This window comes from Danio rerio, chromosome 16 (assembly GCF_049306965.1).
Source record: "Danio rerio strain Tuebingen ecotype United States chromosome 16, GRCz12tu, whole genome shotgun sequence".
NCBI classification, from domain to species: domain Eukaryota; kingdom Metazoa; phylum Chordata; class Actinopteri; order Cypriniformes; family Danionidae; genus Danio; species Danio rerio.
In genome coordinates, this window is record NC_133191.1 from 14584872 (window position 1) to 14608833 (window position 23962).

The following is a 23962-nucleotide window of genomic DNA, read 5'->3' on the forward strand; positions in this document are numbered from 1 at the left end:
AATATGCTACCTACAGAAATACTACATGAGGCCTAAAATTACTGGTTATTTTATTACAAGTTTTGTTTTTCATTTTTATGTGTTCATAATAATGCCACTAATTTTAGGTTTATTTCATAATTACTGAAGAAATCTAAATGCAATATTCTAGACATTTATAATATACAGCATTAAGTGCCCAATGCACACTAAGTAAATAACAGACACCTTTTGATTGATTTTCTATTAAGATTATTGTATATGAAATTTGAAGCCAAAAACTGAACACAGCATCTTTATGGCCTTTACACAGAACATGTATTTTCAGCTTTGAATACAAGAGGCATGCTGCAGTGTGCTGTGTTACTTCATGTTATTAGGCAACCACTGAATCAGCTGTTCTGTCACAATTGATAGCCCACATCTCAGTTCATTCTATTGGACAACGAAAGAGAAAAAAAAAGTGACGAGGTTGAGCTCAGTTAAAACGTGAGGTGCATGATACACACAAGCAGCATGCAAAACTATCATTGTCAATAGAAGACAAAAGGCATTTCTTATTAAAAAAGCTTGACAACGAGCCTTGTAATGTGCTTGTTCATCAGTATTTAAACAGAATGTTTAATGAAGCTCAATGGTGCATTTACAATGCAACATTACTGCATAAATATTTTTATGCTTTTTCTAAATATATTTGGCTATATTTGGCTAAGTCCTTTTATTAATCGGGGTTGCCACAGCAGAATGAACCACCAACTTATCCAGCATATGTTTTAGGCAGCGGGTGCCCTTCCACCCGCAATCCATCACACCCATCCATTCTCATTCACACACATACACTACAGACACTACAGCTTAACTTAAAAAAAATGTTTAAATCCAGGAAATCTTTGAAAAAATTACCAGCATTCCTCAAAATATCTTATTTTGTGTTCAACAGAAGAAAAGTCATTCATTTTGAATAAGTGTAAGCACAGAATTTGAATTATTCCATCTCTTTGAGTATTTGTGACTTTATTTTTTAACATTTTCAGGTATTATTCCACCATGATAAAATTTATAACCATAAACATTAAATCAGTGGATGCAATTTTCAAACCGTCTCTTAAGAGAACAAAAACAAATCCACATTTCAGGAATCTAGAACAAGTAAAAATTGTTTAACATACCCCTCAACAGCGGGCGAGCGATCCGGTCGACTGCTTCCTCTGGATCTGTATCTCCTTTGAGTGTGCAGACGAGGAGGACGACCTGGACCCCAGTGCTCTCCCCCACTTAGAGGTCCACCCAGAGGCCCACCGAGCCCACCTGGGACAGACCCACCAAACGGTCCTGCTCCGAAACCCCCAGACCCACTGCCCCCTCCTGGAAGCCGCTCAGAGTCAAGACTGTCCAGATCCAGACCGAACGGCCGCTCCACGAACAACAGCTGCCACAGCTATAGTGAAACAGAGTGTTATGAAGAAGCCGGACAAAGTGCTTTATCAACAGCTACACACTCTCAGGAAAGTAGTTATGGAAATAAGGAGTCCAGAAACCTCAGCAAACTGTGAACTTGTGTCGTCAAGGCCATTTGAACTGTTGTCCAGAAGGCTGAGGATGAAAACAATCACACTCATGTCAAACTGTTAGCATGTCAAAAAACAGTACAGCTGATTGTCACAGTGACGGAACCAGTGCTTCTCATTCTAGACGTGCACATTTTGTAAGTCTCACTCATTTGAATGTCAAGGCAGCTGCATTAGTGACTACGGTGCCCAAACTTCCGATGACCTCAGAGCAGCTCTTTCGTATGATGACACCTCCTAAGGAAACTGGTTATATCTGTTTTCATGTGTGCTTTAGTCATAAGCAAACAAATACTTAACCATTTTATCAAGCGAGAAACCATATATGCTAACTTAATTTATACTGATTACAATATAGTTATTTTTTTAAAGTATTGTAATGTATTAATTTTTTTATAAATAGATTATTTTTCTCAGACACAATACTAAAAAAAAGAACAATATATTCAATACTACAGAGAAAAACTGCCACAGCATCAGACTAAATCTAAAAAGTATTAAAGTTAAATGCAAGTCAGTACAGCGTTTTACTCAACATATTCAGATGTGAATAAGCAAATAACTAATTGATTAATCTGAAATCTATAATTAATTTGATTGTAATATTTTATTGATATTATTACAATAATCTTTAAAACATCAAATATTTAAGACTGTAAAACAAGTGCATTTTAAAATACAACTGAGTAATTATATTAATTCAGGGCTCAAAATTACTTTTTTACTTGGAAGCACCGGTGCTGCGCACAACTTTAAATATTTAGAAGCAGCAGAAAAAATTTAGGAGCAGCAGAAAAAATTTAGGAGCAACCACCAAAAGTGTATAAACACTGCTGCAAATTGTATATTAAAGGATTTATTATATTTGAAAACAACATCAGTTAGGACTAACCAAAATCAGAAACAACTATCTAACTAATACTTAGATGACTTAATATTTGTGCAATAATTCCAAAATGAAATAGCAATATTTATTAATTATTAATAATTATTAAATATTAATGAATAATACTAACAATGAATTACGGTTCTCATGGTCATGCTGCCTTAAATGTGCCTGAATGCGAGTGATCTGCTATAAAAAGTCCTACTGTTACTTTATGGAAAATAAATTGTTGGTTTGGAAACACAAATGAAGCATTGCAGTAAGAAATATTTACTTTGCACTTTTTTTATATGCAAATCAATTTAATAAATACTATTTCTGCTACAAAACAAACAAAAGATTATAATAAATCATTCAATTCAAAACTGAAAACTGCAAACCAGTCATCAGTAATTAAATAGTAAAATTATATACACCTTAAGAAACAACGGACAAAAGAAAGGAAGAAAAGTCTCACTTAATAGTTTAGGTTTCGTTTTGTGTCATTTTAACGCCAAGTCTTGTTATGCGCTGATTTTTATTTTTCTGTGTTTGTGGAAACCTGACAAGTCAGCCGGACCAATATATGAGGGGGGCAGAGCAAGATTTTCATGATGACCCCTGGCGCAATACCGTTCTTTGTTATAAGCCGCATCAGTTTAAATGTAGTAAAGGCGAGCTTCTTTGGCGATGACTTGTACAGTGATAGATTTCACATTTAGCGGACATTTGCGTTGAACACGCGAGATTCTGTGTACTTTTCACTCTTCAGCTGTTTGCATTTCCCGTGGTCAAAAAAGCTCCTTGTCATCTGACAGCAGAAAGTCTTGAGTGATTGACAGCTGATGTGAATATGAATATGAACTAATATAGCGGCAGGCAAAAGCGATTCAGCATGTTTTTAGAAAAAAATCAAAACAAGTCGCAGTAAAACCATTAAATGCAGTCGCATAAATGCTCCCAAATATATTATGAGGTCGCATTGCTTAAATTTCCAGCGCATATGCAACCAAAATGGTTGCTATTTCGAGCCCTGTAATTATATTACAATAAATTATACATATCTTCATTTAAAACTTAAGTTTCCTTTGCCAGAATTTTCTACTTGCCTAAGACTGTTCAAAACTAAACTAAATTAGTATTATTTTTTTAGAAATGAACAATTGGGTACATTAAAAAAAAATTATAATATATCATGAATTATTAACAAATTATAACATATTACAATTAGAAAGGTCGCACCAATGGACACTTTACAAAATGAAATACACTTTCTATGTTAGAAATTCATCAAATAATCTGATTCTTTTAAAAGAGCTTTTTGTTCATCAAGATCTGCAGGATCTATAATATAATTTCCTGTTTTATGGATTACATTTCACAATACAATTCTATTTGTTAAATCTAGTTAACATGAAAAATACTTAAGCTTAAAGTGATCATTACCACAAATCCACTTTTGATGAAAAAAATGAATTAATAAATACTATTTATTGGACCAAGCTAACATATTAACAATGAACAGTTGTGTATGTTTATTAATTGCCATTAATGAAGACTGATCAACATTGTATCAAATAAATAGCTTATTGTTAGTCAGTGGTTTAACTAGTAGACATTAGTGTAAAGAATTGCCATTCCAGGTCGATCCTGAATAATCCACATAAGTCCTCATTTTTTAAACAAATGTTTTACAAAATGATAATATTTAAACATTTAAATCATACTTCATTTCTTACTATGTATACAAAGTGTTATATTACATTTCAAATAAATGGTTAGACCAACACTAAAGAAAGATGATACATATTTTTTTTTTAATCAACATTACAAAGCCAAGTAATAAGATACTAAGCAAAATGTTTGACAGTTTTTTTTATATATAAAATATTAAGTCTGCATGTCTATTTTAATGAATGAATTTAAAATCTCAAAACATAAATTCACAAAGTACATGTTAACATTATATAAACATCTGTTTGTTTTCCAAAAAACGAACCACAGAATTATGGGGTCAGAAAAGTGTTAAAATATACTTATTATATATTAAAAATATCTGATATAGCGATATTTAATTTTTCTGCAATAAATATTGGGATATGAATAGTTTCACAAGATATTTCGAATAGCACAATTTGAGGGTTTCCTGTGGAGTCTAAAAGTATTCAGGTGCAGAAATTGAAAAATCACGATGCAAAAAAATGCTGTTCTGACTTTGTCTCCTTTCTAGTCCAAATATCAAAAAATCCTTAACGCAAGTAAAACTATTGTCTTGTTTTTACCTTCAGAATAAATAAGTCACAATGAAGAGTTTTTTCCTTTAAAACAAGCACAACTATCTGCCAGTGGGGTAAGCAAATTTTTTTGTTTTTGTAATAATGTTACTTTGAAATGCAGATTTTTGGACTAAAATTTAAGACACATGCACACATCGATGCTAAAACAGTTTATTGTTCAGCCTAGGGAAAATGAACATGCGTTATGGATGTGAATAAAAAAGTTTGTGTGTTTACAGTATACAACATACTTTGTAGAAATTCTGTGAATTAAACTACACAACCCAAATGAAATAATGCTTATCAAAAGGATAAGAGCTGCCTCACTATAAAACAAGCATGATTGATTTCATTTTATTTGACATTTTTCCCACTTATGAGGAAAAAGCTTTATTATGGATGTGACATCTCTTTGTTCTGGTGTTACAGGTCTGAAAATAGTACTTGTCTGACTTTGGTAAATCAAATTTAAACGTTTGAAAACGCCCTCAATTGCTTCTACTGTTTCTAAACATTTATAAGTTTATTTGTTCGGCTGAACACAAAATTAGATATCCTGAAGAGTATTTCGGAACAAGTGCAGAGTGAGTAAACGATGACATAATTTTAACTGAACTATCAACTTTAAAGGCCTAATGATAATCGATAAAGTGAGGTAAAAAGAGGAGACTTCCACAATGTGCAGTGCTATAGACTTTCTCCTTAATAATTTAATTTCAGAGAAGTCTTCTATGCTAATTCTAATAAGGGAAATCATATTAGCAGCAAATGACTATCAAAGTACAGCATTGTTCACAGTCAATTAGATAGTGTTAATGTTGTTTAGAAGTCATAGTGGCATGTTAATTCCAATTGAATATTCAAAGTAACATGGTAAACTCTATAGCAGGGATGTCAAACTAAATTCCTGAAGGGCCGCAGTCCTGCACAGTTTAGTTCCAACCCTACTTACCTGTAGGTTTCAAACAAGCCTGAAGGACTCAATTAGTTTGATCAGGTGTGTTTAATTAGGGTTGGAACTACACTGTGCAGGGCTGCGGCCCTCCAGGAATTGAGTTTGACATCCCTGCTCTATAGAGAATGCTAAATGAATGAACGTGCGAATATAAAGCCAACTTTACCCCTATGTGCTACAGCATCACAAGCACTGTGAACCACAGATCTAAATAACATCTCTGACAAAACAAAAACTAAGCTTAAATGAAATGCAATGCGATATAATCAAATCAAAGCCCCACTGTCAGCACAAACTACGAATGATCTATGACATTGACTGGATTTATTTAACACAACATAACATTATCAAGGAGTTGCTTTCAACCCATGCTCGCGTCTTTTATTTATCAGGCCGTTTGGTGGTGCTACCAATCAGTTTATTTACATACTCCAGAAAGCACCGAAAGAGCAGGAGTTACAACATGCCAATGGAAACAATCGAATAAGGAAGTGCAGCTCACCTGGAGTCTTCTGTAACCTCCTCGATGAAGCCAGAGTCACATCTGGGACAGATATACTCCTGCAAGCAAGCAAAACAAAAAAAATCACAATCACAATATAACACAGAAAAGCCGGACAGTGTAAATAAACATACAGATAGCTGCGGCATTATGAGGACATGCATTTGCATAGTACTACACATGTTTGTTCATTTGAATTTTAAAACAAATAGTCTTGTATGAGTCCAGACACTCCCTATGAAGTGTGTCACAACAATTGCTGGCTGATTCAAGAGGCTTCTTCCCTATTTTTTTTTTTCTTCTTTTTTGGATTAAACAGGTCAAGACAGGCCATCCTGTCGGTCTCCAGCAAAAGAAGCACAGTTGCTGCTTATATCGGCATGTGGACTATTATTCTGCTTTATTCATACCTTATACAGTATGAACCAGTTTTGAATCATGTCAAGGGGTTTAACTTACTAAACAAAATGGGTAGCAAACATGTGTTTAACAATACACACTACTCATCCTCACCGGGACAATCTAATGACCTACTGACACACTGACCACCAAGTGCTAAATGTTGACGTTCATTGCAGAATTTGTGATATAATTTACGGCAAATGCGACATTATAAACAAGTAAAACAGAAACAGAAACATTAGCACTCCGGTTTCACTTCTGAGAAGAGTTCAGTGTCGATGTGATTTAAGGACATTTCTGAAAGTTTCTAAAAGCTGACATTAATAACTGAACACTTATCAAAACTGAACATGTCGTGAAATGTGAAAAAGTCATCATTTACAGTACAAAAACACAAGAAATGAGTGTAGCATTGGTGCTAAACACAAAACCTGTTGGTTTCCGCTTATGTTACGTTAACAAGCACCTGTCTAACATCTAATAAAACCGGTCATCGGTAAATACATGTGTTTTTTAGTGTTTATACACAAACAACAAACCACGACAGGCCTTTCGCCCACATCAGGCTGATACACTGCTAACATGCTAACTTTAGCACAACAGCGGAACCTGCGAGAGCGACAGCAGAACTACAGAAAGACATTAACTTGAGCCGGCTGCGCGCTACCAGCGACACGGACTCACCGGTAGTTTGGGACTCACTTCACCCTTACAACAGTGACAGAAGAAGCGATGCGGAGGGACCGCAGCAGCCTCCGCCATGTTTTCTGTGAGACTGCCTGTGTCCCAAACAGCAACAGCAGCAGCAGCGCTGGCCGAGCGTCGGTCCGCCCACTGCAGAGGGAGGTGCTTTGGCAATGAGCACTCAGTAGTGCGAGTCATTGAGGCGAGTCGACTCACTCAGGGGAGTCGTTTGACTGAGCTGATCAAAACAACATACTGAGTCAAAATTATTTACATAAGGCTGTGTGAAGTGTGCGTTTTACTAGTATTACAGGGATCAGAGAGGGCTTTATTCGAGAACAATGTAAAATTAAAACAAAAAAAGACCATTACATATTATTATATATGCTATTATGTCAGTCTAATATTATATGTTAGCATGTAATTCACCTAATTGAACTTTACTCTGATAATTGTAGTTCACTCCAAAAAAATATTCTTCTACCTACAAACCTGTTTGACTTCTGACAAACAAAACAAAAACTACTTAAATAGTATTTTTTCCTGAAACTGATATTTCCTAACATTTTTTTTTTCAAAATACCCTTTTGTTTATTCAAATAAAAAAAAGTAATTTCATAAAAAACACCCGAGTGTGAGTAAACAGTGATTCATTTTTCATTATTCATTCGGTTCTTTTGATCCGCAAAAAGATTCCGTTCATGATAGCGATTCACTCAAGCTTCACACACCAGAGCTCCGCCTCCACGTGATCAAACCACGGAAATTCGTCAGTGCTTGTCGTTGCACACCGTCTGGACAACACACGTGAGATCAAAAAGTGTGAACTCATCTAAATAACACATACGGATATCTAGATAACTTACTTTTTAGAGGTAAGTTTGTCTTTAAGCATGTGCATCTGTGCTTTGTTTAGCCTTTGTGAGATGTTTGCTTTGTGGAAAGGCCAGACAACAACTAATTCTGCGCTAATCCAGTGTTAGTAGCCAGTCAAAACGCAAATATGAATGTTTACTTTTGCACTTTGTTGACAAAATGTTTTGTTTTTAAACTGATGCTTTTAGTTATAGCTTGTGTAGCTTGTGTTTCTAGTAACTCCATGTATAGTTACAAGACTTTACATGTATTTTTGATGGTTACAGGTAAACGTTACAGATTAAGGAGGAAAACTGTAATATTAAAATTGTGAGCAGTTTTATTAATAAGGAAATGTGGGTAGACCATAAATAACACGAAATCATGTATGTAAACATTAATAACTGATAACATATTAGTCAACATATTCATCAAAGTTGATTCACTAAATGTTGACAACTGTATGCACACATTGAAAAATGATTACATTAAGTGACTGAACAAGAACATCAAGTGCATGAACAATATTTGATTTGCCTTTTTAGTTGCTGACCTATAGAAAACTACATATGAGGCATATACAAAGGTGCTCTGTACAAATTAGATTTAATGATTTCCAAATATATGAGACATTCTACCAGAAACATACATTTTTATTTATAAAATAAATGACAGGGCCTGACCTTTAAGCTTGTCTTCCTCAAAAAAATAAATAAATAAATAAATAATTAAAATAAAAAATAAAACAGTTTAATGATAGAATGTATCCTTGATGTCTGCTTCCCCATCAAATGATGCCACTTCCAAGTCATAGCCTTAAAGGTGTATAGCACACATTTTATGTTAAATTTAAGGCAAATGTGACAGGACTGACAGAAACATGGGGACAATTGTAAAAGTATTTGTAATATATATTTGTAGTAATTATTTGTAGACTTTATAATTTCATGTTTTTAATCAGTTTACGTGTATGATAGCAACTTAAACTTGCTATTTCTGAAGTTTTTCTTTTTTCTAAATAACAGTTTTTAGCATCACAAAATTATTAAACCTGAACGTTCAATTTGGCTGAGGACAATGACAAGGTTTGTACATTTGTAAAGTGTTTTTAATAAAGAACAAAAATCTGAGATCCTTACAAAAATCTTACTTTGCCTGGTTCAGCATATTGTGTGCTGTTCTGTCTTGTTATCCATTCTCAGCATCTCTGGTCTCTGTTAAAATCCCAGGCTTTGTAATATTTTCCCACAAGTGACATTTTGGAAATTGATTGCAATGCGTTTTGTGTGCAAGTCTGAAACAAGAATAGGCTGGAAAAAAACTAATTGTGCAATTAGAGCAAAAAAACCAACCAACACTAGTTTGCAAGTTGACATGTCTAAAAAGAATTATACATTATTCATAGATAAATTGACTACAGATTGTGATTTGATTGTTGCTCTCTGTCCTACAGATGACAGCACAGGAGGTGCGTCTGTGTGGGCTGTTGCTGCAGGAGCACTTTGGTGATGTGGTGGAAAATGTGGGCACTCATCTCATCCGCAATGGAGTTCTGACCTTGAGAGCTCTTGCCCATGAGACCAAACTGGCTCTTGACCTGGTAATGTCACTATTTAAAGCTTTCTTTGATAGCTTAAAAAATAAGATTCTCTTGGATGTGTGGTTTGTTAGGATAGGATATCCATTGTTTCCAAAATCCAAACAGAATAAAACTATTAAAAAAAAAAATTGGAATCTGAAATGTTTATATTTTTTAAGAGCCCATATTATACATGAAATAGGGCTGTAAGGGTCTCCAACAACAGTCTAATATGCATGCAAGGTCAAAAAACACTTTCATGGTCTTATAATTTGCATTTATTTTTACATAATTATCCCAGCGACTACCATATGAATCGTCCAGTGATTCATTTGTTCCCAAACCCCTCCTTAGCTTGAAACTAATCTGCGCTGATTGGACCGATGACAGTCTGTTGCGATTGGTCGACACTGACTACCTTCAGCGAGAGACAGTGAAATGCCCAGCAGCTAATCAACAATATAGAAGTAGTCACAGTGCATACACACTTCATATTGTAAGGTGTGGATTTTAGCTGCCAGTGGGTGAATGTAAATACAGGCGATGGACTTGAAAATACCAACGACTAACTATTTTATTGAGCAAAAACTCCAAGAATTGGCGAGGAGATCTCCTAGCTTGTCACACTCTGCTCTTTTCACACACACACACACACACACACACACACACACACACACACACACACACACACACACACACACACACACACACATAATCCTCCTCCGGACGACAACGCGCACACACACACACACATTACCCTCCTCCACAGAGGTCCGCAAACAAAGCGGCACGCGTCACATTTTTTAACGTGGCTTTGCACACGATACGAGAATATAGCGAGTTAACCTGATACAGTACAAGCGGTTATAAGTAACAAATCATAACTAAATACATTTGCAAGCTAGAGTAAACGAGGCAACAACTTTAATCGCACGTACTTACACTTAAGAAATGGAGGAAGAAACCGATCCATGTCCTGGCATGTCCATCAGCAGTCTTTACTGATCCTTTCTTTAACAAACGACCGATGAAGTATTCTTTGTAGCATGTAGTTTCCAGTAGTTTCCAACTGCTCAATGCCGGGCTAATGCTGAGGTTTCATCTTTGGGTAGAGACTCAATAATTTCCGTCTGCAGTCTGACTTCAATCGACTGCCATGTTTGTGTGTGTGTGTGTGGCTTTTGCTGTGTTAGAGGGCGGGGCCGCAGGTTTCAAATCTCACAAGTTTGTGCGTGCAACTACTTGGTTTCGTTATTACGTCATGGCGATACACCTAATGCCTCTTTATCAAGACGACTCGTTTGAAGCACTGTGAGTCGACTCTTTTATAGATGAATCAACAGTTTTAAACACTGTACACTTACAGTTTTAAGCCTTAGCTGGATATTTCACTTCACTTAGAGCTGTGTTACACGCTACATGGAAGGACATTTTCAAAAATCCATAATATGGGATCTTAAAAACAAATTTAAATATTGGAAAAATGACCTTTTAAAGCAGTCTAGGCCACGTTCACACTGCAGCCAAATGTGGACCAGTTCAGATTTAATTTGCCCACATGTGACTCGAGTAATGACAGTGTAAACAGCCCAAACTGCATGGAATCAGATTTTTTTCAGGTTAGATTTGTACCACTCTCATATGTAGTCTTAAATCAGACACAGATCTGGGGCCTCATGTATCAACGCTGCGTACGCACAAAAACTTTGCGTACGCCAGGTTTCACGCTCAGAATCGCTCACGTTTGGATTTACTAACGATGAACTGAACGTGGGAATGTGCGCAGCACCACGCTAGCATTATGGCTGGCGTACGCACATTTTTTGTGCGTGTCTGTTTTATTTCCATTGGCGACTCCTAGAGGCAGTTGTGTTAAATTCCTCTCTACAAAGTGTCTGAGCCTTGCAATGGCAGCTGTATGAGACAGGTTCATCTAGCAGGTATATGGTTTCCATACCATACAGTTGACCAGCTAAACATCAAAGCACAATTTGCAGCGGTCGCCTGTTTTCCCAATGTAATCTGAGCTATCTACTGCACACACATTGCTATAAAGACACTATCTGAAGATGAATTCGCATGCGTGAATCAGAAACATTTCCATTCAATAAATGTGCAAATAAAATATGATTCACAAACTTATTAATGATTCCCACTTGTCTTTCTCGTGATAATCTGATATGTAGCGGGGGAAAAAAGAAGAAAGAGTTCATCAGACGCTGGATTCGAACCGAGTTCATGCTCGAACGTGTCAAAACATGTTAACCTGCGTTTTACGAACTGCGCCACTGAGACTGTTGTAGGTACTGCAACATTTTACACCTATAAATCACACTATTTCTTTTTTATTTCACTCGGTGCGATGTTCAGACCCAATTGTGTTAGCCGCATTAGCTAAACTCTCCCACTATATTTTTTTCTTTTGTTGTCAATTCCGGAGAACAAACTTGCAAATAACACCGCTTTTTTCCGGTCTACCTCCGAAAGCAGCACCTCCAATTCACATTCTGTAAAAGGTTTCTCTTTTGGCTTGCTAGCCATTGCTTTTTCGTTGGGTTTTGCCAAAGTATAGTCATTAGCATATTCATACGGGGGAGGAGGCAGGGAAGGGTTTTGTGCTCGTGCATGTTGCGCTCAGTTTCACGTTCATTCGGATGTACAAAAGAATATGCGTGAGATTCGGCGTACGCAGTGTTTCATACATCTGAAATTTTTGTGCGTACGCAATGTTTTAGTATGATTTCCATGCAAGTCTTCGTACATGAGGCCCCTGATGTTTTGCATTGCGACCGCAGTTTGAACAGTTATGTCGGATTTCATGTGACTTTTGCATAATCTTTGAGTGGCATGCGTCATCATTCTGTGCTGCAGACATCATCATCTCCTTAGCAGCATAGTAGAAGGAATACACAGGGCAATTACTTTATCATAGAAAGTTGGTTGTTAATTTTTAGAAACATTTTGAAGGCAAAACTTGTACTTGGTATTGGTAACCATTCTGGATAACGATTGGGACACGGGTTAACCGCGAAGCTGAAGAGTGTCAGGGGTGTTGCGGATTGGAGATCCGTGCACAAAGGAGGGGGCACTTTTTTTTTTAAGGTTGAACTTTCTCTCAGAGAGAAAAAAAAGGGCATGTGCTCAAGCACTCAAACCCCCCTTCTGCACGTGCCTGTTGTTTATGACGAAGTAAAATGAAATAACCTAAACAGGGATAAACCAACTCCACCCTCACAGTTCAGTCTGCAGCTGCTCAACAACCCTTGAGTTCACTACACCATTGGTCCCTTCATAATCTAGCCCCATCCTATCTCTCAGAGCTGCTTCATCTTTACACTCCTGTGAGATCTCTTAGGTCAAGAGAGCAGAATCTTCTTTTAGTTCCACAGTCTGGGCTGAAACTTAGAGGGGACAGAGCTTTCTCTGTGGCAGGTCCTCGGTTGTGGAACACCTTGCCCCCTGAGATTAGAATGGCTCCATTATTATCCATTATTATCCATTTTTAAATCACTTCTTAAAACGTACCTTTTTAGCTTGGCTTTTTAAGATTATTTACATAGTTTGTTCTACCGCAAATTAAAAAAAAAAAATATATATATATATATATATATATTTTTTTTTTTTTTACAGTCATTTCTCTTGCCTTATTTCTATGCTTTTATATTCTGTCTTTTTTTTTTTTACTTTGTTTTATGTACACCACTTTGGTCAGTCTTGTGACTGCTTTTAAATGTGCTTTTTCAATAAATGAACTTGAACTTGATTGGTCAGACAGATGCACTACGCGGTTGTCATAAATCACAAATGATCAGTGTTTTCTATCACAAGTGACTTATTTCAAGACTCAAATGGGGAAATACACATTAGTAGTAGCAGAATAACCCTTTACAGTTCATGAAACACACCACAGTTGTCTGTAAAAAGGGTAATAATCATATGAAGCATGATATGACAACGTGCTTCTTACAGAATACACATTGTGTGAATTATTAGACCTTTTGTGCTGTCCGTAAGTGTACTTTTGCGCATACGGGTCAGTTTAGGATCATGATCTGTTCACACTGCAAATCTGATATTGGCCACATTTATAACAGCAATGTGAACAGCTATGCAAAAAAATAAGATCTGAGAAAAAAAAATCTTATTTGAGCACTCAGAGTGTAAAAAAAAATGCTGCTATATTAATGTGCATATCACACTTCTGGCCGGCCGCGTATGCGATCTAGACTTTACCAAGCCTCGCAGTGTGAACAAAGCCAAAATGAAGCACCTAGTAATGTGCATTTGTCATCAAAAAAATTGTAGGTTTTAATATATTTTGAGTGGGACTTTTACAAAATATCCTCATGGAACATGATCTTTACATAATAATCTAATGATCTTTGTCCAAAAGGAAAAATTAATCAATGTGACCCATAGAAAGATTTTTTTGGCTATTGCCAATAATATAACCATGCAACATAAGGCTGGTTTTGTGTTTGAGGGTCACATGTTTTCTTTTTAACACTGTCCTCCTACTAGGTCAAGAAATCTCTGTGTGTGCTGGTGCAGCATGGGATGTGTACGTTTGGTCCAGGTCGTCGTGGCCCAGCGGGACCTGTGGAGTATCATATCAACTGTGAGCACATCCTACACATGCTCCGTTATCCACGCTACATCTACACCGCCAAGAGTCTGTATGGGGACACGGGAGAGCTCATTGTTGAGGAGATCCTGCAGAGAGGCCAGATGACCATGAGCAGTACAGTCAAGACTGTAGCAGACAGGCTGACCCACAACATGCCAGGTGAGACACTACAACAAATGAAGTACAGAAAAACTTTACTTGCTGAATGTAAAGTGGTCGAAGAAGTGAACTCTGCAAACATCAGGTTACATATACAGTTAAATTCAGAACTATTAGCCCCCCTTTGAGTTTTTTTTTTTCTTTTCTTTTTTTTTTTATATTTACCAAATGATTTTTAACAGAGCAAGAAATTTTTCACAGTATGTCTGATAATTTTTTTTTGGCTTATTGGTTTTATTTTGGCTAGAATAAAAGCAGTTTTAAATAAAGAGAAAAACATTTTAGGGTCAAAATTATTAACCCCTTTAAGCTGTATATATTTTTCGATAGTCTACAGAACAAATCATCAATATACAATAACTTGCCTAATTACCCTGACCTGCCTAGTTAACCTGATTAACCTAGTTGAGCCTTTAAATGTCACTTTAAGCTGCATAGAAGTGTCTTGAAAAATATCTAGTCAAATATTATTTACTGTCATCATGGCAAAGATAAAATAAATCAGTTATTAGAAATGCATTATTAAAACTATTATGTTTTAAATGTGTCAAAAAATCTCTGTTAAACAGAAATTGGGGAAAAAATAAACAGGGGGGCTAATAATTCTAACTTCAACTGTACAAGATGAAAACATTTTTCCCACCTGCTTGTGTATTAGGTGTTTAGGTGTATACATTACTTTGCTTCCCCAAATTGATTTATACAGAACTGTTAAATCACAGTATTTGACGCAAGTTGAATTATAGCAACTGTAATGAAAATCACCTAAAATGAAAAGTAATCCCCTAATTTACTTGTTTTGCAGAAAATAAATTAAATTACAGTAACTAGTTACTTTGTAATTAATAACTAGGGCCAGACCGAATCTGCAGACGTTTTTTTGCTATTTCTGCTGAGAATTTAAATAATTGCGGATTTCTGTGGATTTATTTGGGAGCATCATAACTAAAACCTTTATATATGAAATAAAAAATTAAATCTTTTTAACTTTTATTCAATGTTTAGAATGCAAATCCAACTAGATTCACTTTATTTGGTAAATAAAGCAAGTTTGTCATATAATATATCTAAAAGACATATAATATTACTGTACAAACTGCATTGTACATAAATCAGATGAAAATGTTCACATTAGTCGGTAATATTACTGAAATTAATAAAAAAAACTGAATAAAAATAGATTTACACACATTTACTCAAGTAAATAAACAGAATTATTCATAGGCTAAAAATCAGCAGAAACCTGCGAAAAATCTGCTGAATTCTACGTGCGCAGATTCCGGGTGTGCCTACTAATCACACCCAGCGCTGTTCATTATACATATGCAACTACTTACTAACCCAAACAACCATGGTGAATTACCTGACCTGGATCTGTGGTAATGGAAATCTGTTTGTGGAAGTTTTAAAGAGCTTAAAGAACAAGCATTTCAATGCTTGTTTAAACATTGCTTTGATGGGTTCGATTTGCTCGGTGCATTATCAATAAATATTTACCAGGCAAAGGACATTATGGCTTTCAAAATAGGAAAAAGGTCCCATGTTTTTATTGTTTGTAGCATTAATAGAAATAAGAATGTTAAAAAGTAAACTATAAAGAGGAATTATCTGTATGAGCTGTGCGATCAATCATTAAAACACTGCAACCTTGATTCAGACACACATGCAGTATTAATTGTAAATATTTGTGATTAGTATATGTTTGTTAAATTTTTGATGATTACAGAAGGACAGTGGTATCTTTTTAATGTTACATTTGTTAAGATATGAATGCTTTTCATCTACCACAGTCCACAAGTAAAGTTATACACTTTTATATTAAAATATGTCATGCATTTAGTTTTATTAATCCTAAAGGCAAACAAAAGTAATTATATGAAATGCAGAATTATGCAGAACATAATTGTTTATTTACATTTAACAAGATTCAATATGATAATAATACTACACTGTATCATAATTGTGTGCAAGTAGGGTATTGCAAAAATTATAGTTGATGAGCAGAAGTGGACCCAAAACCTATCTCAGCCTGCTTTCAAACAAGTGTAAATAAAATATAATTGAGCACTTTACTTTTATGTTCACTTGAAGGGGTCTGAGTTTGTTTTTTTGGATCAGAGAAATTTAGTATAAATGTGTCACATATATTTGAATGAACTGTGTGTCACAGTCCTTTATCCACCTTCTTATGCTTTGAAAGTTACCTGTCGTTTTTTCATTATTTTCATTTGTTATTTTATTATTTCCACAGAGGGTCAGAGTATGGACTACAATGAGGTTGTCTCGGCATTTTCCCGGCTGGTGGAGACTCATTTTCTGCAGCGCTGTCCTCCAATGGCCTCAGCAGAATCGTCAGGCACTGGATCAGCTGAAACTCCTCCAGCTGTAACACAGCCCTCTAACCCAGAGAGCCACCCAGACTGCTACAAACTACCCTACATCAGTCTCTCCGGTCAGTCCATTTACTAAAACACTTTTTAGAGCTCAACTCGCATGGTATATTCTATGCCACTTAAAAGTTGAGCTTATGCATAATATACGTTCTGCGTAAAACACGTTTTAAATGGATTTGATTTGGTAAAATAAGGCACATTTTAGTGTTTATACTAGTGTGGGTGTTATTATTTTATTTATTTAGTTATAATTTTTTTTAATGATATTTTAATGATTAAATATTTTTAATGATTAATGATATTCATTTTCTTGTCGTCTTAGTCCCTTTATTAATCCAGGGTCGCCACAGCGGAATGAACCGCCAACTTATCCAGCAAGTATTTACGCAGCGGATGCCCTTCCAGCCGCAACCCATTTCTGGGAATCGAAAAAATAATTCCCTAAAATAAAATAATAGATATAAATAAAAAAATAGTTTCTAGAGGCAGTGGTCACCAAACTTGTTCCTTGAGGGCCGGTGTCCTGCAAATTTTAGCTCCAACCCTAATCAAACACACCTGAACAAGCTAATCAAGGTCTTACTAGGTATACTTGAAACACCCAGGCAGGTGTGTTGAGGCAGGTTGGAGCTAAACCCTGCAGGGACAACGGCCTACCAGGATCGAGATTGGTGACCCCTGCTCTAGAGTAAGTAAAGTGAAGTTTTAGCTCTAAATACAATGCAAATAATGTTTTCCAACTCTTTGAAACTGCCCCTTTTAGGTTTTGAGCCAAATTGTCACTTTAAATTCAAATGAGATTGTGATCTTTTCTTGAGAGGGCGGAGCTACAAATGCCTATGCTTCAGCATGGCAGCAGATTCAAAACAAGAGTAATGTTATTTATGTGACAAACTGAAAAGAAGGGTATCAGAGGAAGACCGTCTATGGAAATTACAGGGTTTATTTGCATATTCTAAAACTTAACATTTATAATGCCTCTTACACGGTGTCCGTGGGGTCTTAAAAAGTACTAAAAGTTGATAAATCAATTATGAGAAAATTAAGACCCTTAAAAGGTATTAAAAAGTCTTAATCGTGTTTTTATCAGGTCTTACATTTTGTTCAAGTGTTGACCAAACTGTTTGAGTCCATGAAAGCATAAATATATTTATTTTTGCTAAAAACAACCACATAATTTATTCTTTCAAGCTTTGTTTCTTCCGAGCTTATCTCTTCTGTTGCATTATCAGTTCTGTTGCATGATTGTGCTTCTGATTTATTTAACTACAACTATTTATTAACAGCCCTTTATTGAGTTAATGGTTTGATACTGATTAGAGTTTGAAGTTGTGATGAGGTCTTAAAATATTCTGAAAAGGTCTTCAAAAAGTCTTAAAAAGATATTAAAATTACCTTTAGGATTGCTGCATATACTCTGCTCTTAGTCAACAATGTTATCTTTAGCAACTGTAATGGCAGATGGCTGCCTCTTACTCAGGGCTGTCTATGCTAATGATGGAGTCTCTATTGGGTGACCGCTGGGCTTTCCCTCTACAATGACATGTACAAAGGGTGAAAAATGTAATGAATTAATCTTTACCATTAGAGGCTAGATATATTCAGACACTGCTACCACATTGTGTTTATACCCCTTATAAAAGTGATCTTTGCATAATAAGCCCCCTTCAAATCTACAAGCATTCACTGAATAATGAAGCCTATTTGTGTGTTGTTAGAATGACTTTATAGTTCAGAAAATGGTCACTCTTTACAATAAGGTTTCAATGCATTTACTAACATGAACAAACAATGAACAATACATCTACTACTGTATTTGTACATGTTAGCTAACCTTAGTTAATGAAAATACAGTAGTTCATTGTTAGTTCATGTTAACTCATGGTAATTAACTAATGTTAACAAGCATGGACTTGGATGTTAAGAATGCATTAGTAAATGTTCAATTATGATTAATAAATACTGTACATGTGTTGTTCATGATTAGTTCATGTTAGTAAATGCATTATCTAATGAACCTTTTTGTAAAGTGTTACCCAGAAAATGAAAGCAATAAATATGTATTTTTTTATTTATCAGATACTGGAAGAAGAAAAGCAAAAAAGAAAAGAAAACGTGTTGTTGATATACTCATCCTCGGTTTATCCAATGCCTTTTTTTCTCTTTAGTAGGACATTAAAGTTTTAGCTGAAACTGGGATTCTTGGTGAATCAAATAATGCATCTCTACGTCTTCCTGCTCTTTGAGAGTCCAAAAACATATACAGTCAAACGAAAAACAAATAAATGCATCCTGAAGACACATAGCTGTCTTAAGCAAAATAAAAAATTCTGCACAAGAAACTGAACATAATTTACTGCTTTATTGCATTTAATCCACAGTCTCAGCAAATGGGTATTAATGATAATGTGTTTCACAAGCTTCTTGCAGGGGTGATAGCGTTCCGGCACCACGCCGGATTTCCGGCGTACTGTGGCTGCGGGGAAAAAAAAAATCAGGTTCACGGATATTGATCTGTCATTTCTCTAGATTCACAGAATTCACTCACTGCTGAAAGCGCCGGATTGGTTTTATTAAGTGCCATTTTGTGTGCTCGTGAATCATCTTTTGAGTGTAGACGCCATGTAAATAGATTAATTGTGTAATTTAGAGAGCTTTATAAATTATAACGGATCTTTGTGAGATCTCTATGAACTAAGATTAGTGACGCTTTTTAGTGATAATAAGAGGAGCGTGCTTTGCACTTTCCAGGCTATAATCCATTCAGAATTTGTATGAAACTTTCGTTTTCGGCACATATACGCTGATATGTTTTGGGAATGACATCTGCATATTTACGCTGGGTTTATTCTCGAAATAACGGTGAAGCAATAGACGGGACAAAAATATATTTCCCCCTTCTCCTTAAACAACTTAGTGTTTCAGCTATGAAATAGTTCAGTTTTGTATGTAGCCTAATGTCAAAGTGTTTATATTTAGTTTCGTTTTTATTCAGCTTATTTAGAAAAACGTTTGGAGCATTTTAAAAATAAGTTGTTTTTTTTTAACGAACAGCGCCCAGCGGAAGACAATCATTGTCTGTTTGATCAGTTTGCCTTCTCAGATCGTCACGACTTGCCTAAAATAAAAGATATAAAACAGTTCAAGTATAAAACAATGGTAGCTTAAACGTTAAAGAATGTGTGCTATTAGGCGCATAGTTTGCTTATAAAAAGCTTGCAGGACATCGAGGCGCCAGAGCAATCACTTGCATTTTTTCAGTGGGAGCAATTTAAAGTTATCCGTCATTTTTGCTCACAAAGTACGAGTAATACATCAAAAAACGTTACAGCGTTTTTATAAAATAAAGAAAACCAAAATTATGCGCTTTCTGTCGTCTGGTTTTTGAACAGGAGCGCTTAACAAAATGAAGCTAAATGTATATGCCTCACAGACATAATAAATATATTTATAGAAAGCTTTAAATTATTACTTAACGAAATAAAACAAATCGAAAACAAAAAAACTCCTTCATGTAATCCGTAAAGATGAATTTCTAAAGGCGAGTCCAAGAGGAGATTGCCAGTCAGGATCTTTGCGACACTGACTCAGAATAAGTTTATTCATAAATAATTAAGATATGTCCTTACTCTTTCCTCGACACATTCATTGTTATTTGTTTTTGCCGGTGCTTGGGGCGAGTTTTAGCTTATTGTGTGCGCTTGAACGCGGATTCACAGTAGCAGTTTTAACATGGAGTGACACGACATCTGACGTACAGATGACACTGGCACATGCCACTGAGTGTAGTGACACTTCCGGTGGCACGTCCGGTTTTCCACTGTCATGTGTCACTCGCTAGTGGCATGTGTAGTGACCTGTGTCACTCAGAGTGTCGCGCTGCATGTCACTGCTGTGACATCGACACCCAGCGAAGCTTATGACATTAATTAACATGAGCAAAACCATATTTAATCATTACGCGACTTTTAACCTAATTTATCGCGTCGCAAGTTAGTTTATTTGCTGAGCTACTCCACGATGTTTTAATTTAAACGCATTTATTTCATGTATTCGTAGTCATACTTCCGTACGTAATATAGTCATTTGACAGTACATGTCAGTCAAATTTATTGTGGCATGCTTATGTATGGGAGGGGTTACACTTATCTGTTGTACTGTATATTATTGCATCCTGGCAGTTCCTTTGTTCCCTACAATATGGACTTCTCTATGTTTTTAATTCATTCATTTATTTTATTATTTAACTTTTTTCATTTTAAGGTATTTTAAATAATATCCTTTAAAAAGTTTTAATAAAATGCATGTTGAAAACTCATAACATATATGCATGTAAGATAACAGGTGTCATTTGCCTAATGATTTTTAAATATTACAGCAAAGAGACTTATAAGATTAATGTGCTTATAACGTGCTTATACTGACACCTACTGGCACATGTCACAAGATCACTGACACTGGCATGTGTCACTGACATTACTGGCATGTGTCTAAAAAGAGCCGCTTGACAATAATGATGATCAGGGTTACACATAGGCTGTTAATATATTTGGGCCCAGGGGCCCACAAGTTATGTGTTAAAAGTGCGTTGCATACATAGTACCCCCACCCCTACTCACCTCAGGGGCAAGGAAAAAAAGTTCAGGCTCAGGAATTTTTTCCACTATCAGCCCTGTTCTTGTCAAGTAATGATGTATTTGTAGGCACAAACTACTCACAGTTTAGATCGCTATGTTTGTTTACATATGACAAGGGCCAGATGTATGCATATTCTTATTGTCACATGTTCAGTGTGACCCTAGGTACAAGTAGATAAATGATTGTACGTATGTATGTATGCATGCATATTATTATTATTATTATTATTATTATTAAATTATTGGATTTTTTTGTGAGAACTATGCCTTTAAAGGGACATTTCACTTTTATTGGAATATGGACATAACAATTCCACTAAAATTATACAGCTGAGTTTTGCCCTTTTTGAATTCATTCAGCCGATCTCCAGGGGCCTCATGTACGAAGACTTGCGTGGAAATCTTACTAAAACATTGCGTACGCACAAAGCTGTAAATGTGCGTACGCAGAAAAAATGTAACACAGATGTATGAAACACTGCGTACGCCGAATCTCACGCATATTCTTTTGTACATCTGAATGAACATGAAACTGAGCGCAACATGCACGAGCACAAAACCCCTCCCTGCCTCCTCCCCCGTATGAATATGCTAATGACTATGCTAATGGAAAAACCCAACGAAAAAGCAATGGCAAAATCAAGCAAAAAGAGAAACTTTGAACAGAATGTGAATTGGTGGTGCTGCTTTCGGAGGTAGACCGGAGAAAAGCGGTGTTATTTGCAAGTTTGTTCTCCGGAATTAACAACAAAAGAAAAAAATATAGTGGGAGAGTTTAGCTGATGCGGTCAACACAGTTGGGTCTGAACATCGCACTGAGTGCATTAAAAAAAAAAGAAATAGTGTGGTTTATATCTGTAAAATGTTGCAGGATGCTTAACAGTCTCAGTGGCGCAGCTCGTAAGACGCTTGTGATCATGAATTGATACGTTCGAGCATGAACTCGGCTTGAATCCAGCGTCTGATGAACTCTTTCTTGTTTTTTCCCCCGCTACATATCAGATTTTGCCAACTATTTATCACGAGAAAGACAAGTAGGAATCATCAATAAGTTCATATCAATAAGCATCATATTTTATTTGCACATTTATTGAATGGAAATGTTTCTGATTCACGCATGCGAATTCATCTTCAGATAGTGTCTTTATAGCAATGTGTGTGCGGTAGATCGCTCAGATTACATTGGGAAAACAGGCGACTGCTGCAAATTGTGCTTTAATGTTTAGCTGGTCAAATGTATGGTATGGAAACCTTATATACCTGCTGAATCCGTCTCATACAGCTGCCATTGCAAGGCTCAGACACTTTGTGGAGAGGAATTTAACACAACTGCCTCTAGGAGTCGCCAATGGAAATAAAACAGACACGCACAAAAAATGTGCGTACGCCTGCCAGAAAGCTGCCGTGAAGCTGCGCACATTCCCACATTCAGTTCATTGTGAGTAAATCCAAACGTGAGCGATTCTGAGCGTGAAACCTGGCGTACGCAAAGTTTTAGAGCGTACGCAGCGTTTATACATGAGGCCCCAGGTCTGACAGGAGCACTTTTAGTTTAGCTTAGCATAAGTCATTGAATCAAACAAGACCATTAGCATCTCACTTAAAAATATCAAAAAAGAGTTTCCATAAATTTTATATTTAAAGCTTGACTCTTCTGTTGTTCCTTGGCCATTTGCCAACGGCGTTTTTCAGGTCAAAATTGGCGCAAAAACTGTGTTTTTCTTTTTTTTTTTTGATCCAGCCAAGAACGCAGTTTTTCACGCGGTATGCTTGACATAATTCACCATTATCTTTGGTGTTTTTATGTCAAAAGCAGCTTAAAAAACTGCGTTTTGTATAATATTATAATCAGCCCCTCTCATAATTTCAAAGTTCAGCCCATGAAGTAGGTGGAAAGACCTGTGTAGTGGAGTGCCGATCTGAATGACAATCCACGTTCAGGGTTCTCTTAATCAAACATTGTAGCAAGGTGTGTTATGTATGCCATAGTGCTGCTCACATTACATTCAGACCTGGGAATGCTTACGTCATTGATGATGCGCTGTTCAGTAAGCGCTTTCGCTCTGCAAAGTGGAGATTTCTTCAGTTAAATATGGCAAGCCGAAGAGCTCATAATTACACTATTGATCAATCGGGTTTACAACTAAAACGCTGCATTAAACATCGCTAATACCATTTCAAACATTCTTATTGCAAATGTCGCAAATAACGCGCATAAACCTTTTAAAATGCCATTTTTAATGGCGTTTTAGTGTTAGTAAAAAGCGCAGCTTATAATGCGATCCACTTGCCACAAGACGCCGTTTAAAACGCTGTCTTTATCCCACAAAAACACGCGTTATAGATGGCACTTTCCTGAAGTATAATGAGCCCCGCCCGCTGATTTCCACAGCCAGTAAGCTTGAGCTGCTCTCACCCAATCAATGATGAACAGAACCTGACAAGACTAATTCACTACGGATCGTTTTAGCGGAAGAAGTG

At 36.1% G+C, this 23962-nt stretch overlaps 2 protein-coding genes across 9 annotated transcripts in view; one reads left to right on the forward strand and one right to left on the reverse strand.

Moving 5' to 3' along the window:
- The window catches only part of rnf115a (ring finger protein 115a), a 17978-nt gene extending 10111 nt beyond the window's left edge, over positions 1 to 7867 (reverse strand). Inside the window, exons 1-5 of one of the 2 annotated variants that reach the window (XM_073925318.1) lie at positions 7661 to 7867; positions 7232 to 7469; positions 6146 to 6204; positions 1518 to 1572; positions 1149 to 1417 (exon numbers count right to left, since the gene is read on the reverse strand). In XM_073925318.1, the coding sequence (XP_073781419.1) occupies positions 1149 to 1417; positions 1518 to 1572; positions 6146 to 6204; positions 7232 to 7429 (581 nt within the window). In that variant the 5' untranslated portion in view covers positions 7430 to 7469; positions 7661 to 7867. 2 annotated transcript variants of the gene reach the window in all.
- A 146-nt stretch (positions 7868 to 8013) lies between these two features.
- The window catches only part of polr3c (polymerase (RNA) III (DNA directed) polypeptide C), a 34003-nt gene continuing 18054 nt past the window's right edge, over positions 8014 to 23962 (forward strand). For 6 of the 7 annotated variants that reach the window (XR_012391371.1, XM_073924704.1, XM_073924705.1 and 3 more), the window contains exons 1-4: positions 8014 to 8106; positions 9540 to 9686; positions 14187 to 14451; positions 16703 to 16903. Coding sequence is in view for 6 of the 7 variants with exons in the window: in XM_073924704.1 (XP_073780805.1) it covers positions 9540 to 9686; positions 14187 to 14451; positions 16703 to 16903 (613 nt within the window). In the remaining variant the exon portion in view is untranslated. 7 annotated transcript variants of the gene reach the window in all.